Here is a 17863-nt window from a genome sequence, read left to right on the forward strand (position 1 = left end):
GAACCAACATGGAAAATATGAAAGTGCATCTAGCCTTAAGTGTGGTTTTAGTAATTAATGATAATACTTATGAATTAACAATTGTATTGAAAATTGTTAGTATGTTGTTCTATTTGAGATGCATAAGTGATAAAGTATGGATTCGTTAAGAAATACCATAAGATAAAAATAATGCATCGATGTTATTGAGCTCTAAGTGATGCTCATAAGATAAAGAAAAAGCTCAAGAATGTTGACAAAAAGCATAAAGGCAAAGTCACTTGTGGAGATTAAGTGACTAAAGGTATAAGTTGTCAATTAGTTTTTATAGACTAACTCGTATACTTTGTGCTTGAGAGTGAGTTGGGATTAGGTTCCACAAGAATGCAAGAGTTGAATGGACATCTTCAAATATGCCAAGTTGGAAGAGTAAAATCAAGACAAATTAACTAAGTAGACAACTTATATGCTTGATGCTTACGATTCATGCTTTGGTGGTGAACTAAATGAAAATGATACGAAAAGTGAACTCCTATACTTAGTGTATGGGAAGCTATCAAGAGAGCTTTATTAAGCTTCCGAAGATCGAGTGATGATCAAAATGATAAAGTGAAGAGATTAAAGATGTAGAATATAAAGTGGTTGTCTATAGCAAGATAGTGAAGGGCAAACGATACTCGGCTGCGATAGATCATTCGGTTGTGAAGGGAAAGCAAAGGGCTTGGCGCCAAATGACAAATGCGATGGTAAAGGGCGAGTGGAGGTTTTGCACCAATAGATCGTGTGAGGTCATGGGAAGCTATGAGTGATTCGCATCAATCACATGAAGAATGCAAGAAGACATGTAGTGAAAAGCAAAGATTGGACTTCATAGGTTATAAGACATCAAGTGGTTTGAAGATATAAAAGATGTTAAACTTCAAGAGTTGATGAAAATCAAGCCAAAATCCAAAGTAGACATTGCTTAAGGCAAAGGTATAAATGATATGGGACTAATATGCTCAATAAGTCTTGATCAGGTGAATTATCCTAATGATGAAATGACTTTGACCTTGGTGCCCCTCAAGGTGATGAAAGAAGATGGCATGATGGTATTTCTACTGGTATAGATTTTCTATTTGAATTTGAGTATATGAATGCCATTCTATTAAGAGCGATGTAAAGTTGATACCTTTGTTTATGTCTCGGTGCTCAAACATGACATATCCAAGTGCTAACTTGAGAGAAACTTATCACAACACGTACACTAGGTGGTCTTGGATCATAATTTCTGTTGGGATAGGTATCTCTCTGAATAAGTTTTTCGTAGAGTCCAAGATCATCAAAATTAGACATCGAAGTAAAAATTTATGACCGTTTTAATTAAGCAAACTTGGAAGTTCCGGGTTGGCTGGATGTTCTGGATTAAATCTGGCTGGGAATCCTCTATGGTGAACTATCGCATCAACCCGAATGTTCCGGGTGCAATCCAGAAGTTCTGGGTAGCAAGAACCTCCGGATGGGCTCTGGGCAGGGGTTCTCAATTTGGGTTTTTTTAATTTAACCCGGAAGTTTCGGATGGGTCCAGAACCTCTGGATTTTGGTGACTTTTATCGGATCCTCTGGATGGAGTTCCAGGTTAGGGTCCTTGGTTGCTAAGACCTCGTGTTAACCCGGAAGTTCTGGGTTATGTCAGAATGCTCTGTAACGGCTGGTTTTGGGGGATTGGGTATGAATACCCCCTCACCCCCTCTTTGCTGGGGTGATGTTGTTCCACACGAGAGAAATATCCCCACAGTAAATTTGCTCTCTCCTCTCTACATTAGCTTGAGTTTTGAGAAGAGAAGTGAGTTGGGTTGAGATATTGAAAGATTGAATGCAAGTGAGTTAAACTCCATCTTTGAGCACTTGAGTTCATAGCAAGCAAATCCTCGATTATGTTTGTTACTCTTGGAGATCAAGGTCTCCTAGATGGCTAGAAGTCGCCGACGAGCACCCAAATTTGTGGTGTGCTGTAAGAAGTTTGTGAAGGCTCCGATTTCTCCTCCGCAAGGGAAGAAATAAAGAGTAAACTCAAGGGACACGTTGGTGTTGCCTTGATGAGGATTTGAGTTGAAAGAGACCTAGCTCCTTTGTGAGCTCTTAAACAGAGACGTAGGAACCTCAGTGGAGGGGTTCGAACTTCAGGAAACATATCGACGTGTCTCCTCTCTTAATTTGCTTGTTCTTGGTGTTCTTGACCTCATTGACCTTCATACTTATTTTTGCCCGATCTATGTGCTCGTACTTGTTTGATTACAGGTGATCCATGGAATAGCTTGGAAATACTTCTTAGAACCTGTGACAACTTTTGGTTTGAGCTAAAACTCTTTAGGCGTAGCTAGATCTCATTTTTGCTTTGTATAGTCGGAAGTCATGAGGTCACCTCTTTTTTAAGCACTTGACCAAGTAGGAAGTTCCGGATTGAACCCGAAAGTTTCGATCCCTACTTCCACTAACCCTTTTTTATTTTAGAAAAAAATATCTATTCACTCCCCTCTAGACAACATCAGTGTCCTTTCAAAATAATATCACTAGGAGCATTAATCATCTTCTTTTCAAAACATGCAGTGTAACTATCTTTCCAAATAGCCCAACAAATGGTGGCAAGACCAATCACCTATGCAAAAGATCCCTGGGGTAAGAACCTCTCAACCCATAAGTAATACTGATGAACAGAGTTGGGTATGTAATTAGCCCCAATGCATAATGCAACATAACCACAAACTACTTTGACAATGGGACAAAGAAAGAACATATGATCAACATTTTCATCTTGTGTGCAAAGTTGCGAGAGCCATCCCCATTCCATTTCCTTTTCTTCATATTATCTCTGGTTAAAAGAGCACCTTGTTCCAAGGGCCACAAAAATATTTTGATCTTAAAAGGGAATTTAGCTTTCCAAATATGTGAAAAAGAGTTTTCGAGAGTCTCTCTCTCTCTCTCTCTCTCTCTCTCTCTCTCTCTCTCTCTCTCTCTCTCTCTCTCTCTCTCTCTCTCATTAGCCATTTACATAAATATTTGACAATAAAACAGCCATGTTTTTCAAATTTCCATTTCACCAAATCAACAGAAGTAGTGAAGTGCAGATCTCTAACTTCTTCAACAATACTATTACTCTGACTTCGTTGATTTGTATCAAGCCCTCTTCTAAAAGAAAGAATGCAGGCTTTATCAAAACATTGCTTAACAGTGATGAGTTTATCATTACAGATATCATAAAGGTCAAGGTAGATTGTACAGAGAGGGTTATCTTTCAGCCAGCAATCTTCCCAAAGTCTGGCTGTTTTCCCATCTCCTAAGACTAAAAGTCTACCTTTCAAATAAATCTCTTTCACCTTCAATAAGTCATACCAGCAAGGAGAGTCATCCACCTTATGTTTGACCTCAGTCACAGTAGCATTGGACATATATTTCTTCTTAACTATTTCCTGCCAAAGGCCTTCCTCATGTTCAAGTTTTCACTGCCATTTACAAAGCAAACTAATGTTCATCTTCCTGATATTCTTGATACTTAGACCTCCTTTCTTTTTAAGCCAACATATATTTTCCCATTTGACCAGATCATATTTTCTCTTAGTTGCACCCCCTTGCCAGAAGAGCCTTCTTCTAGCTTAGTCAATCTTGTCTACCATAGAAAATATTGTTTTAAGTTACTATTCACAAGCTAGCTAGCCATGCTACACATTTGTAGCAATAGTAGGGTCTTCAGGCTAAGTTGCGGGGGCATTTTCTTCCCCATAAGTTATTGGCAAACCTATATAAGCTTATTTCTATACTCCCAGGTGTACATACTCCTTCTCTAATGAGTGTTCAGAAAGGAGTATGTAAATATTAAAAAGTAGTATATACATTTTAGAAAAGTATATATTTCACTTATAAAGAAGTATGCACATATCATAAAATAGTATATACATCTCAAAAAGTAGTGTATATATTGTGAGAAATCATCCAAATAGTATTCTAATTAATTATTAAGTCGATCATTTACTTAATCATGATTTCAACGATTATCTAGAATACTATCCCGATAGTTCCGGCACGTGTTTTGTGTCCAAGATCGAAACGCATGTCTTACCAACATAAGCAATCATAACCAAGCTTAGTAAAGAGCGAGTAATTAAATTATATTATAAGTTCTTAAGCAGTTACAAGTTTAACAATTTACAGCAAAAGAGATTCATGAGGATACTAAAACTGATCAACTTCTAGCCAAAAGAGAAACTACGTAGTGGAAACAAAAGCTATAGACCACAAAAGGTGGGTGAAACCATATGCACGCAGGCTTCACCTCAAAAGCGCGACCACTGAGTAGTTGCCTACTCATGCCCGCCAACCTCGACAGGCGTAAAGTAGCCAAAGATCAACTACTTCTTATGGTAACACCTGAAAAGTAGTGTGAGTACAAAGGTACTCGCAAGACTTAATCCATAATATACACTTATAAATAGTCTGACTCTAAACATCATGCACTTGGATATTAACAAGAAAAGGCCACATGATTAAGTAAATTTCACATGCAAAAGCAAATTTGATATAAACATGTGTGAGCATCGATACTAGACTAAAGTAATAAATAGCCCATAAAGATCAACTGAACATAATGTAAAAGGAATCATAGGAATAAAATCTGTAAAGCACCATCTCAACCCATCAACCACCTCAATCCACATTCGTAACTCTACGACTGTTGCAAATGGACAGAAGCCTGCTCATGACCGAGAGCATGGCATTTCAAAATGTTTTTACACCCTGCAGGGGTACTCCTTTACCTACACGACTTGAGGATTATATGTCTTGCATGACCACACAGGTTCATACAAGGGGTACTTATGTCAACCTGTTCCAATAAGTCCCGACCGTTTGATCATGCACCGATAGATGCGGGGATCATTCAAAATTACTACCGGAGCAAACTGGATACCCCAACCAACCTCATGCCCGACACCAATGATCCGCACACCAAAAAGCCACAACTACAAAGGTAATCGGCTTATCGTTCCCATATACGACATGTAGTAAGCATAGAAAGTGTTAAAGTCAACTGCAACAACGATCGGTACTTAAACGATGCAAGCAGTATATGGTGTCCAGGTTCCTCTCTCGACCTACCCAGGAGAACTCCACATCCGGACAGGAGAAACACCCCTAACACCGCCCACATCTCGACTCATCCTCACCACTCATCTAACCAACACCATTAACCCATCATTATGATCATAGTGTAAGTAATTAGGTCTATGCTCGCGAACGATGAAACATTTCACCGCTCGACTTATACCGAAAAACCTAAGCATGGCTAAGCAATTCGGTTAGCCTTTAAATTAGACATCATCAAGTTAAAGCCCAGCTACAAGGATATGGAATTCCAATACTCAAGACGGGAAAAGTAATACATCAACATAGGTTCTACCTATACCAAACCCAACAATAACTCAAACTTATGCATAACATACATAAAACATATTTATCAATTTATATCATACGAGATCTAAATTATTGGGAGAAGTATACTTAGATACTTGTCTTGCTGCTCAGGTGACCGCCTAATGCTACCCACGCATCACTCGTAGAATTCCGGTAGATCGGCGTCGCCTTCAACCACGGTCGCGACACACTCTGGTTCTTCGTTCACTAAAGAAAAATGTGTGCAATGATGAGTATGAATGAAATGCACAATGTATGCTATAACATGCATAACAACAAGCTAAAGGTGTAAGACATACGGAGGAAAAATGAAACTTGCGATCTAAACAAAGCGGGAAAAGTAATAGGAGGCCGGAGACTCCGGGTTGAACTCGGAGACTCTGGGTTCCGGAACCTCTGGGCTATCCTCCGGACTAGGGTCTCGGTTAGCCATTTTTTCTGATTAACTCGGAACCTTCGGGTGAGTTCGGATACTCCGGGTCGGGCCAGACATTCCGGGTGAGGCTCCGAGAGGGGCTCTCTGCTAACTCCAAAATGAATCTATTTGGACTCTCTGGGTTTTGGCCGAGTTGAGTTCTAAAGTGTTTTTCCTCGGTCGATTCTACTCGCATGTTAAATCTATGCTACACAAATATGTATATGCACTATATAAAGAGTTCTAGACTTAAATTACACATTAACTCCGCATGAATTTTTAATACGATTTGATGGTGTTTTCACTGGGCTACCCGGACTATCTGGGTTGATTCGGAGTATCCGAGTTGTCCAGAGAGGTTTCTTTGAGGGGGAAAACTCGGCCGATTTGATTTGCGAGCCTCTCCAAGTCAAAGGGAAACATGTTTGGGATAGTTCATATAGTCTAGAAATCACTCACCAACCTAGCAACATGATTCCTAACTCAAATCTCACCCAAATTCTTATTTTTAGCTCCAAAGTTCAAGAATTCAAGAACTCACAACTTTAGCTCCAAAACTAAAAATCAACCAACCAAATCATGCATTCTTGCCATAGGAAGTCTAAGGGATTTACCTATGGTGTTTGTGGAGGTTGGTGACCATTGGAGTATGGAGGAAACGGTCGAAAAGAGGAAGAACGCCGGTGCTCCTCATTCTTCAACCAAGAACACCAAAACGAGTTAAAACCGGCTCAAATCTTCTAGGAAAAATGAAAATAAAAAAGGATGGATGAGTAGCTTATGAGCTCGTGATCGCGTGAGTACCACATGCATACCTCAAATTCTTCTCTTGAGGTCGGATTTTGTGGAGAGGGAGAGAGTGCTTGAGAGAGGGAGGGAGAGAGGGAGCTCTCAGCTCCTTGGGCCGGTTGGGAGCACGGGAGTGAGAGAGAGAGGGGGTGGGTGGGGCAGCTGCTTCCCATGAGGGAGAGAGAGGGGTGGTTGGCTAACTCCGATGGGACCCACGTGTTAGAGGAATAAGACATTTCCAATACGATTTCTATTCGTTTCTCTCCCAAATTATCTTCTCTTATCCGATTGACTTTAAGCGAATTGTAGTAGCATTCCAAAGTAAATTGCCCCCAAAATTAATCATGACCCTAATGACGTATTATTGGACTTAATTACGTGATTACAGTTTCGAGACGTGACATATATATATGTGTGTCGTGTGCTATTTTACACCCAGGGTGTAGAATAACTATTCTACACCCTGGCCCAACATAGCCCATGTGCCATACACTTGACCCCACGCACTACATTGTGAGCCATGTGTCCCCATGCTCATGCCCGCTCGCCCACACGTGCGCCACACTTCCTTGCGCACCCGCTCTCTCATGCGCCTCACGCCACAATGCTCAGCAGTTAGTAGTCCAATAGCGTTCAGTAGCAACATTATAGCTACTCAGTAGTGTTCAGTAGTTTAGTAGTCCAATAGTACTCAGTAGTTTTAGTAGTCTAGTAGTGCTCAGTAGTAAAATTTACTATGATTTGGATGCCTACAATAGTTGTTAGTAGTTTTATTCATTATTTATATCAGTAGTTGTTCAGTAGTTTCAAGCTAGAGAAAAATTATTCAATACTATCAGTAGTCACCAGTAGTTCAATATTTAGTAGTTCCAAGTCATAGTAAAATTGTTCAGTAGCTTTGTGTCAGTAGTGTTAGTAGCTGTTAGTAGTTGCCAGTAGTATTAGTAGTTTATTTAGTAGTGTCGGTAGTTTGGCCATTAGTAGTTCGGTAGTGTCAGTAGTTATCAATAGTTGCCAGTAGTATCAGTAGTGCCAGTAGTTTGCGTTCAGTAGTTTGTTCAATAATGTCAGTAGTTATTTCAGTAGTTCTTAGTAGCTAGTCACGCCTTCAGTGGTCAATAGTTACGCGCGGGGTGGGAACACGTGGCGAGGGCTGGGGCGTAGGGTACATGTGTGTGAGGCTTGGCTAGTGTGCTACGTGACGCACACTGGCATGCAGACACGGCTATGCGCCACATGGCACGCTCTGGTTGTGCTCGCACGGGCTAGGCCGGCGGCCTACTGTGGCGGGGTGGGTTGGGCTGGGTGGGGTTTAGAATAACTAGTCTACACCTTGGTGGGGAGAGAGAGTAGATGAATCTTTCTCAGTCTTAAGACGAAGCGCCATCAACGTCTACACATAGAAATGATTTGTTAACCAGAAATGAATTGGCGTCGAATAACGTAGATCAAGATACACCCGTGTAAAGCTATCCAAATGGGTCGTGCCTAATGGACCGGCACGTGGCCCAATATTGTAGGCACATCACAGCCCGAGAGCTAGGAAGGTTAACGGGTTAAATGGGTTGTGCCCAGTCCGTTCAACCTGTTAACCTGAAGTTTTTGAATTTTCTAGCTTTTTTTACTATTTGGGCTCAAAAAAATCGATTTTTTTTTGCAAAATTCACCATTTTTCACATATAAATAGAACACCAGCCTACCCTTCCATTCCACACCAGCAACAATATTTTCTCTCTTGTTTCCTTCTTTCATTCTGCTCTCAAAGTTCTTGAGAAATTGTGGTAATTTAGCAAAATTAGTTTGAATTATTGCCAAAAATTCAAGAAATTTCAATATCGTCATCTTGCTGTTTTGAAGAAATCTTGGTGATATTTTGCATTGATGTTCTTTCTTGTTTCTTCCATTCTTTGTTTTATTATTTCTCTTTTATAAATCCAAATATTTGAATTTTTTTTAGTGTCATTCAACATTAATCATGGACGGTGATCATGATGATACATCCATTGATCATGATTTTTTTTTTCTTCAAAGACTCGCAGGAGACTACGGCCCCTATGATAGCAGTGATGCAGATGAAAAAGTATCCAACAATGAACCTCCAACTGGTTCACATGCACCAGCACCTCCATCATCAGGCTCTACAAATGCACAAAAGTCAACAAACACTAGCTCTGAAACATCAAGAGCCACTATTTCCGAAATTTGGCAAGACTTGAAAAGGATCTACAAAGAGAAAGACGGGGTAAGTGTCAGATATGCTAAGTGTTATATTTGCAAAAGTGAACTATCTACAAAGTCCTCAGGTAAAACGGGACACTTGAAGAGGCACGTCGTAACTTGCAAATGAAAGAGTAGAGCAGTTATAAAGCAAACAGTGCTGTAGTACAACCCTAACGGTTCTGTTCGTCATTGGGAGTATGACTCGGTCAATGCTCAAAAAGAGTTATGCCGCTTCTTTGCAAGAGCGGATCTACCACTCAACATCGATGAGTCTGCTGCATTTGAAGATTACATTAAGCAAGCTCATAATCCTAGGTTCACGCATGTTTCTAGACAGACAACTACTAGGGATATGGTAAAACACTATAATGCGTGTCATAGCAAGCTTAAAGAAATATTAAAAATATGTACATTTTCAGTTGTTTTGACCTCAGATATATGAGCAAATAGGGCTAGAGAGGATTATCTTAGTGTGGTTTCTCATTTTGTTAATAAAAATTAACAACTAGAAAAGAAAATAATAGTTTTTCGGATGATTGACAATGCACATACCGGTGAAAATATTGTTGAAAAATATCTCAAGTAGTTGAAGACTTTAGGCTCACAAATAAAATATTTTCTGTCACTTTAGATAATGCCGGTGCAAATTCTAGAGCAATAGATATTCTTACTCTGTTGTTTAGTACATATGCTAAATCTTTCTTGTTATATCAACGTTTTTCTTGTCATATTATCAATCTTATAGTAAAATTCAGTTTAAAGAGGTTGGTGTAATACTTAGAGGATTTTCGTACTGCAATAACTTTTGTGAACTCCTCTAACCAACGAACTGTAGTATATAAATAGTATTGTGTTGCAATGGGTGTGCATCTATGTAAGTTTTCTATAGACATGCCGTTAAGATGTAACTCTACTTTCTTGATGCTAAAAAATATTATATCATATAAGAGCATATTTGGTGTGTTTATTTATACACACTATCATCAACATAGGGTCAAACTTTACTCACGGAAGCGCATTAGTATGTTGTCGAAAGGATACCAGAGTTTCTAGGATTTTTTTTATGATTCAACTGTAGTTTATCAAGAGTTTATTATCCAACATCTTATTTAATAAATTTATAATATTATTGAAATTACTACTCATTTAAACAACTATGAAAATGGTCTCCTAAGAGATTATGTAGTTCCTATAAATTTTTAAAATATTAGAAAGAAATTCCTTTATTATATGTCTTTGCCTTTATTTTAGATACTAGAGCTAAAATCATAGATTTCTGTAGAGTTCTCCAAATTGTAGGTGATGCTCTTGACTAGGATTATACTAATGTTCATACTAAGTTCGACAGCGACATTATCAACCATGAACAAGAAATTTTTTTAACATACTACAATAGTAGCATGAATACTAGAATAGTGGCATGAGTACAAGTTGACATATCCAGTGCTTTCACTGTTAGTACGAGATTTGTTAATAGTTCGCGTATCTATAGTTTCTTCGGATGATGCATTCATTTTTACTGGAAGGATAATCGAAGAGAGAAGAATAAATCTCACAAGTGAGATGTTGAAAATACTCACAATAGTAAAAGACTAGTACAAGCTGAAGCGTGAATACCACACACTGCATAGAACCGTGAACTTGAAGCTTCATTCAAAAATGTGTATCTAGATATTGATGAGAACGTGTAATTTCTGATTTTCTGAGCTAGATTATACTTTTTTTAGAAAGATTTTTAATAAAGCAACCTATAAATAAAGCTCATTTTTAAAATTTATTATGTGTCCCTATTATTTTTGATTTTTTTATTTTTCTTGATTTTTTAAAAAACAACCTGCCACCTACTACTGACTTATAAATGGCCACCATCCCAGTGATCCCACGGCCACCATGGCAGTACTAAAAACACTCATAACCATACATCTATAATTCTCTATCTTGGTATCTCTCTTTTACTATTTGCTAGTCACTTCAACAAATCAATTCTATATTCTCATTCATGGTTCAAGACGTTAAGGACTCACATGTATGATCATTAAAATGACAATATTTTAAAAAGATCTATAGAGAAATAGATGGGGAACAAGTAAGATTTATTAAGTGTAATATATATAGTAGTAAATTTAAGGTCTACAGGTGAAACGGAGCATTTGAGAAAGAATATTATATGTTGCAAGAAAAAAATCTGGAGTTCCTAATGAAACTTGTAATTTTCGAAGCATAGTTGTATTTTTTTTCCTTTTAGTAGAAATATTTTTACTAAGATAACCAATCAATAAAGCTCATTTTTATCTATTTTGTATTTTTTTATTTTTTAAAAAATTTAGCTATTATTTTTGAAATATTCTTATTTTCAGATGAATTTTTCACAGACAGATCGTGCCGCAATCGTACCGGGACCGACCCAGCATGACACGGTCGCTCACGGGTCATACCGTGTACATCCCTCTGACACGTGAGCCGATACTACATGACCCATTTAGTTAGTCGAACTTGACAGACTGTGCCTAGCCAGACCGGGCCGGCCCAGTTGGTCATGTCTGCTCCCGTGTCCCTTGTCGAAGAATGCACAACTCTTTCGACGGGACGCAAATTTGGATTGATGGATTTTATATTTGGCAGCAAGGTTTTGGTTACAGATATTAAAAGTGTCGTATTTTGAAGGTGCTAGCTTCCCGTAATAAATTTGATTGAAACAGTTCTGTACAGACCAGCGGTCAAGGTTAAGTAAATTCGACCATTCAAATTTCAGAACACCAGGTTTTATTTTCCACGAATAAAAGCGTATAAAAATTAGTTATCCATGTGTTACTATCATAATTTATGTAAAGTGTTCTTTATTGTTATTACTTTTATTTTATTTTTTTATTACTATCTTTATTATCATTTTTTTTATTACTACCTTAATTTGCTTACGACAAAGGCTATTATTGCAGTTGTTGAATTTAAAACATCGTATGTTTCCAAATTTCAGAACACCAGGTTTTATTTTCCATGGATAAAAGCATATGGAAATTAGTGATCCTTGTGTCACATCTATAACTTATATATCAGTCTTCTGGTATCATTATTATTTTTATTTTTTTACTATTACTACTATCTTTATTATCATTATTTTTTTACATCATCTTCTTAGTTAAACCTTGTGAGTTTATCTCTAGTCTACTTAATTTGCTTAGGACAAAGGCTATGGCTGTAGTTGTTGATTTTAAAACATCATATGTTTCCAAAGGTAGAACGTGCCTTTTTCATCTTGTTAAGGCAAGGGAAAACCTGTGTCTTTTATGGACTTCAACTATGGCATGCCATTGGCATTTGTACCTTCAGTTTCCAATGACGAGTGAATTCAGACAAAGAGAAGGGAGACCAAAAAAAATAAAAATACGGACAAGAAGGGGCATTCCGAGAATTGAACTCGGGACCTCTCGCACCCTAAGCGAGAATCATACCACTAGACCAAATGCCCTCGTGATGTCGAGGTTTGTTGTGCACATATGTTGTATTGTGACTAGACACAGTATGAGACCTTCATGGGTGTCAGTCCCTGCTCACAAGCGAGTAGCAACTGGGCGACGTCGCGAGTTGATGGAACAGAGAAATGTTCGGTTTCAGGGGACAATTGCATCGATGGTTCAGTGGTCAGGGACCATTGGAAGTCCGGACCAATCTTCGTATGGCAGCAATGGTTTCACAGGAGATGTTCAGATTTAGAGGAGAGGACTCTTATAATCAATGGTTTCTCAAGTTCCCTAGAAAGAACAAAGAATCAACGGTTTCCGGCGTCCATGGATCACCAGTTCACCACCATGGCTCCTGGAAACCTGCAAGCCCTCACATAGATGCTTTTGACGTCTCATGGGGGACCTCAGATGGCTGATGCGTGGAGGCGGCGTAGCCGCCGGCGTGCCCCTCGCCTTCACTGGGGATCGTCAGCTGCAACATGCTATGGTCAATTCCAGATATAAACCATGGCGCAAAAGTTCCAAAACAAATAAAAAATGGAAGAAAGCATAGAAATGGTTAAACTTTAGGGAGCTGTGAACCCAGCACATCACACCTGCACACCCTGCATTTCTGCATGACTGAAACTCCTGTGCAGCTCAAGTCAGCAGCGAGCACAAGCAGCAGAGACAGAGTGCCTGAACAACAGTATCATAGATTCACGCTGAGCATTTGAGTTTATTCCTTACACATGGCTATTTGTTCAGTTCTATGTTGAAAGCCATCTTCAGATGCTACAAGTTAACACAGGGGAACTCTGTTCTCAGGCGGCTCACAGGCGCAGGATGTAGATCATGACTGAACCACAGGGAAGCAAATTACAGAATCCTAAACAATGGAAACACCCCTACAAAGCTGGCGTGCACACAGCCGAACTTACACCGAACAAATGCTGACAAACAGGTGAAAAAAATGCAACTGACAAGAAGCACATTCCTAAGAGACGGCCATGATCTTAGTTGTCAACAACGAGCTTCCGCCGCTTGTAGTTCACCATCACTTCGCCCTTGATGCCGACGACCATCGCGTTCCAGTTGTTCTCTGGGAACGGCGAGACCAGCTCGAACTCAAAGTTCCTCAGCAGGTGCGTCCAGATCGCCTTAATCTGGAGGTAGGCAAAGGGCTCACCAAGGCACCCATGTCTGCCACCGCCGAAGGAGATGTACGAGAAGGCACCTGCAGCCTTGTCCTCCTCCCTTCCAGGTCCAAAGCGGTCAGGGTCGTACGAGTCGGGGTTCTTGAAGATGTGGGGCAGCCTGTTGGCAAAGGATGGGGATGTTGCAACAATGTGGCCCTTGGGAATGTCATACTCTTTGCCTTCTTTCGTTGTCACGGTGAAGTCATTGTGCGATTGGCGAAGTAACATGATTAGCGGCGGATGAAGCCGGAGAGCCTCCTTGATGCACCGGTAGAGGACATCCATCTCTGCCAAGATGTCATGGTCAATATTGTCTCCATGCCGCTTCATGACCTGCTTCTGCTCCTCCACAGCCTCCGCAAAGTACTGCTTGAACCGAAGGAGGTAGGCTCCAGTCCAGGTCGAGGTGATAGAGCTAGTGTGCTGTCCAGCAAAGAGTGCCGCAATAAGCAGCCCAGTTACCTCACCCTCTGTGGTGGGGCGTCCATTCTTGTACTTGGAATCAATGAAGCATTGCAGCATGTCTTCCTCGGATTGTCCAGAGGCCTTGCGGGATTTGATGATGGTGGAGAAGATTTCTGCCAAACGTGCACGTGCCTGATTACGGCGCCGATGTGCAGGGATTGGGAGGTATGGGAAGATGACACTGACTGGCTGCATCCCATTGTCAAGGTCATGGAAGAGTGCGGAAACATCGTCAAAGAGCTTTTCTCGCACCTCCCTTCCCAGCAAGCATCGGCTAGCTGTAAGTATGATGAGGTGCTCTAGCTCATACTTCAAATCCACAGTGCCACTTTCTCCCCATTTCGAGAAGTACTCCTGCAGGTAAGGTTGGATTTGGAGATGAGATTAATCGTCAAGTTTATAAGCAAAAATATATCGAAACAGCAAAGTCAGAGAGCTAAAATGTCTCAGACAGCAAATAGGATGTATCTTGGCATGCTAATTAAATGCTAACATATTGTTACTAACATGGATAAGAGCATTGAACATTAAGCCAAAATGAACAGCAGCTGATAAAGAGAAATGCTCTGTATAATCATGAAAACTTTGGGTTGATTACTAATGCTAAAAGCAAGCATGAAAACAACTGAAAAAACTTATGCTGGTTGTACACTAGTGCAAATGAAGAGATGTAGCAAACCTAGTTATGAATAAGGGTGACTAGATGTTCAAGGTAAAAGGGAGTCAGTATGGTGAACTTGATTTTGCAAGGTAGATGTGATCCATGCACATGCTCTACAGTATGCGTCTACAGGCATAACGGATTAACAAAGGAGTATAGCACTTGATCTTGTTATTAATAGTGTTGCAACCACATAAATCTTTTTTTTTCTTTTTCTTTTTTTTGCTCAGCAACAAGTTTATATGGAGTCTTTCATTGCAGTTCTGAATGACGCTTAAGAACCTAAAGTTCATTCTTAAATACAAGTGTGCATGACAAGATTGCAAGAAAATTGTTTGTCATGAAGCCAAACTTTTATCATGGACCTTCAGTCCTTCACAATCAACTAGACACAGTATTTTGTAATTATCTTCTAAACCGATGAGGAAATATAACTACAGCTCTCGATAATTTCACAGACTTGGCAATTTCTATTTTTATGGTTACTGATCAAACAGAGCAAAAGGAGGAAAAGTACATAGCAAAGGGAAAAAAAATCAAATGTAATCAACAGTGTTTATGCTTCAGGGTTTTTTATCAAGGGAGATACGATCACCAGCTCCTCTTTACAAAACTAAAAATCCATGTCCATGTATCAGATTCCCATGAGAATTAATAAATACATATAACTCACTGAGATCAAGATAGTGACAGTATAAAATCAGATCATCAGAACACCAAAAAGACAGCTTTAATAAAATAATAGACAAAACTAGCAAAGATATAAGCGACTTATTCTAAAGAACTAACAAAGGGGCATAAAAAAGCATTAAAGCAAAGGAACAAGAAGTGTCCCATTAGAAAACAGCACAGAATGCAAGACATCTCAAAAGTCTAACACGTTAGGTCTGGAAACATCAGCTCCAAAAGTTTCACACACTAGTCATACTGTAACTCTCTTCCCTCAAGAGGAAAAAAGTCGTGCTGTAACTCTCAGAAGGGACTAGATTCATCCTACACATTAATAACCCTGTAAGTCCAATACACAACAGTATGTTGGACTCAACGAATGTGGACCAAATACATAATGCAATCTTGATGTTGTTAGCGAAGGAACATGTATATCTCAGACATTAAACGTTATTCATAGAACAAAAGAAATTATTGCTACCACAAGATAATGGTGACATAGTAAACTGCTCCAGAAGCATCAAAACACCGCGTTACATGAAATTGGTCACAAAGTGAACATCTAAACGCTGGGCTTATGGTACTAATGTGCAACTATTGTATTGCGAAACCTGCCCCCAAGTATTGAATTTCCCCTAAAAAGTGTCCGCAGTTACAGATCTATAAATCCAAATCTATCAAGAACAAACATCTCACCTCACAAGAACTGAATCACCACATTAATCACAACAGCATTCAGAAATTAAAAACAAACCAAGACAGAGGAAGTAAATTCTCACCTCAGCCTCAGCAACCATCTGGTCAACATAGCTGCGGAGCTTGTTAGCACGGAGCGCCTCGGTGAAGAACCGGAACTGCTCCTGCCTCACGGAGTAGTCAACATCGAACACGACCCCGGGGCCGAACGTGGGCACATTGAACTTGTACACCTCCTGCTGGCTCATCTCGGCCTCATTGCCCTTGAAGAAGTGCGCCGACACCTCGGGCCCAATCAAGAAGGTGATCTTGCGGCTGAGGATGGGGACAGTGAACACGCTGCCGAGGCGCGCGTATTCCTTCCGGATCATCGGAATGGGGCCGCGCATGAACCGGACCAGCCCGCCCACCACGGGCGCCGCGGGGATGGTCGGCGGCAGCCGCTTGCCGCGGGAGCCAGACCGCAGTAGGAGCTTGATGAAGGCGATGGTGGCCACCAGCAGCGCCGCGCCGGCGATGAGCCTCTGCCGGTTGTCTGCGAGATCCATCATTTCCTCCTGGTGCATGACAATTGGCATCTCCATGGGTCAGTAGATCATCACAGTACAAGCAAGATGGCAGCTTGAATGGATGGAGAATAAGACGGAAGACGCAAACTTCGTTCGTATCGAAGGCAATTAAAAATGCTGTGTCATGAACAGTGCAATGCCACTACTGTCTACACAAAAAAAGGCATCAGACAGGCAGAAAGATTCCTTCCACACGGGCAATCCGCCACGCAGGAACAAGGGCACAGAGTTCTAGATCAGAGCAGTGTAAAAAACAGTAATCTTTTGTGGGACCGTCTAATCTTTTGAAATGCTGCTAGTCACATAACGCAATAATCAAATCGAGGAGGATTTCCGGATCGATCAAGCAATCCGGCAGTCGCGGCACTTAAACAGTCTAAACCCCCCAGGAACATCAAGATCGAAAGCCAAAAGGGCGGCGCAATCTTCGACCACTGCTAAAACCAGCAGGAACCCGGATTCCCCCAGATCGCCGCTCTCGTAAAACCCAGGAAACATTGGAAAATGCCGCAAAGCAACCTCGCTGGAGATCCAATCTTGGATCGTGGGACGGAGAAAAGATCCCACCTTTGCTTTTCCTCTTCGCCGGGACAGTAGGGGGTGGTGTGCTGCGTGGGAATTGAGGGGTTTATATGGTGCCACTACCCAAGGATGGGAGCAGCGGGGCAGAAGGAAAGATTCCGAGGTTAACAATGGTGGAGAGCAGCTGGAGCCCGGGGGATGGGGGTTTACAGGGGGCGGAACCGCGGCACCAGGGAGCACGCAGGCGCAGCTGGAGAGCTCCTGGGGCCCACCTGGCCGTCTCTTGTGCCCGTCTCTCTCCTCCTGTCACATGCTCACGCACACGTGGACCAGCACATGTGGCGGGGGAGGGCTGTGCCAGGGATCCTCTGTGGCCGAGGCTTCTCGAGCGGTTGTGGTCAGCTGCTACGAGGTTCCAAATATGGAGCGAATTCATGGTGGGGGCATATCATATGTGGTCATTTCCCGTCCTGAGCCAGTGAAGCTCCGGTCGCACTTCATCGGAGCTCAATCCGCCTTCACCTCCTCCTCTGTCAACATCTCCGCCGCTCCGTTGCCCACTGTGATGGCGCACAGCTGAGCTAGATCAGCATCTGTGGCGGGAGAGCGTCGGGATAGGTGACGACATGTGTGCTTTTGTGCTAACCATGCTCCCCTCTGATAAGTGGAAGTTGGTAGCAAGCGAGGCCAACACAAAACGGGGACGGTGTTGCATTTCCCGTCTGGAGTCTGGACAGCGGCTGACCGAGCGGAAACCACACGTCAGTCGGGCACCATCGCCTTTTTCCTCGTGA

The 17863-nt window shown here is 41.2% G+C and overlaps 1 protein-coding gene and 1 non-coding gene across 3 annotated transcripts; both read right to left on the reverse strand.

The window, feature by feature from the left end:
• Positions 1 to 12242: 12242 nt before the first annotated feature.
• On the reverse strand, positions 12243 to 12314 carry TRNAP-AGG (transfer RNA proline (anticodon AGG)). Its single transcript has one exon. It is a non-coding gene; the product is annotated as a tRNA-Pro (tRNA).
• Positions 12315 to 12985: 671 nt separating this feature from the next.
• LOC133900429 (obtusifoliol 14-alpha demethylase) lies at positions 12986 to 17365 on the reverse strand. Of its 2 annotated transcripts, XM_062341575.1 has the most exons (3): positions 17115 to 17365; positions 16062 to 16535; positions 12986 to 14306 (listed from the first exon to the last, which is right to left on the reverse strand). In XM_062341575.1, the coding sequence occupies exons 2-3, from the start codon at positions 16527 to 16529 to the stop codon at positions 13305 to 13307; spliced, it is 1470 nt and encodes a 489-aa protein (XP_062197559.1). In that variant the 5' UTR covers positions 16530 to 16535; positions 17115 to 17365; the 3' UTR covers positions 12986 to 13304. The 2 variants fall into 2 exon arrangements, with proteins under 2 accessions (XP_062197559.1, XP_062197557.1); XM_062341573.1 differs by lacking the exon at positions 17115 to 17365 and having other exon boundaries at positions 16062 to 17108.
• Positions 17366 to 17863: the final 498 nt, after the last annotated feature.

This window comes from Phragmites australis, chromosome 19 (assembly GCF_958298935.1).
Source record: "Phragmites australis chromosome 19, lpPhrAust1.1, whole genome shotgun sequence".
Taxonomy (NCBI): domain Eukaryota; kingdom Viridiplantae; phylum Streptophyta; class Magnoliopsida; order Poales; family Poaceae; genus Phragmites; species Phragmites australis.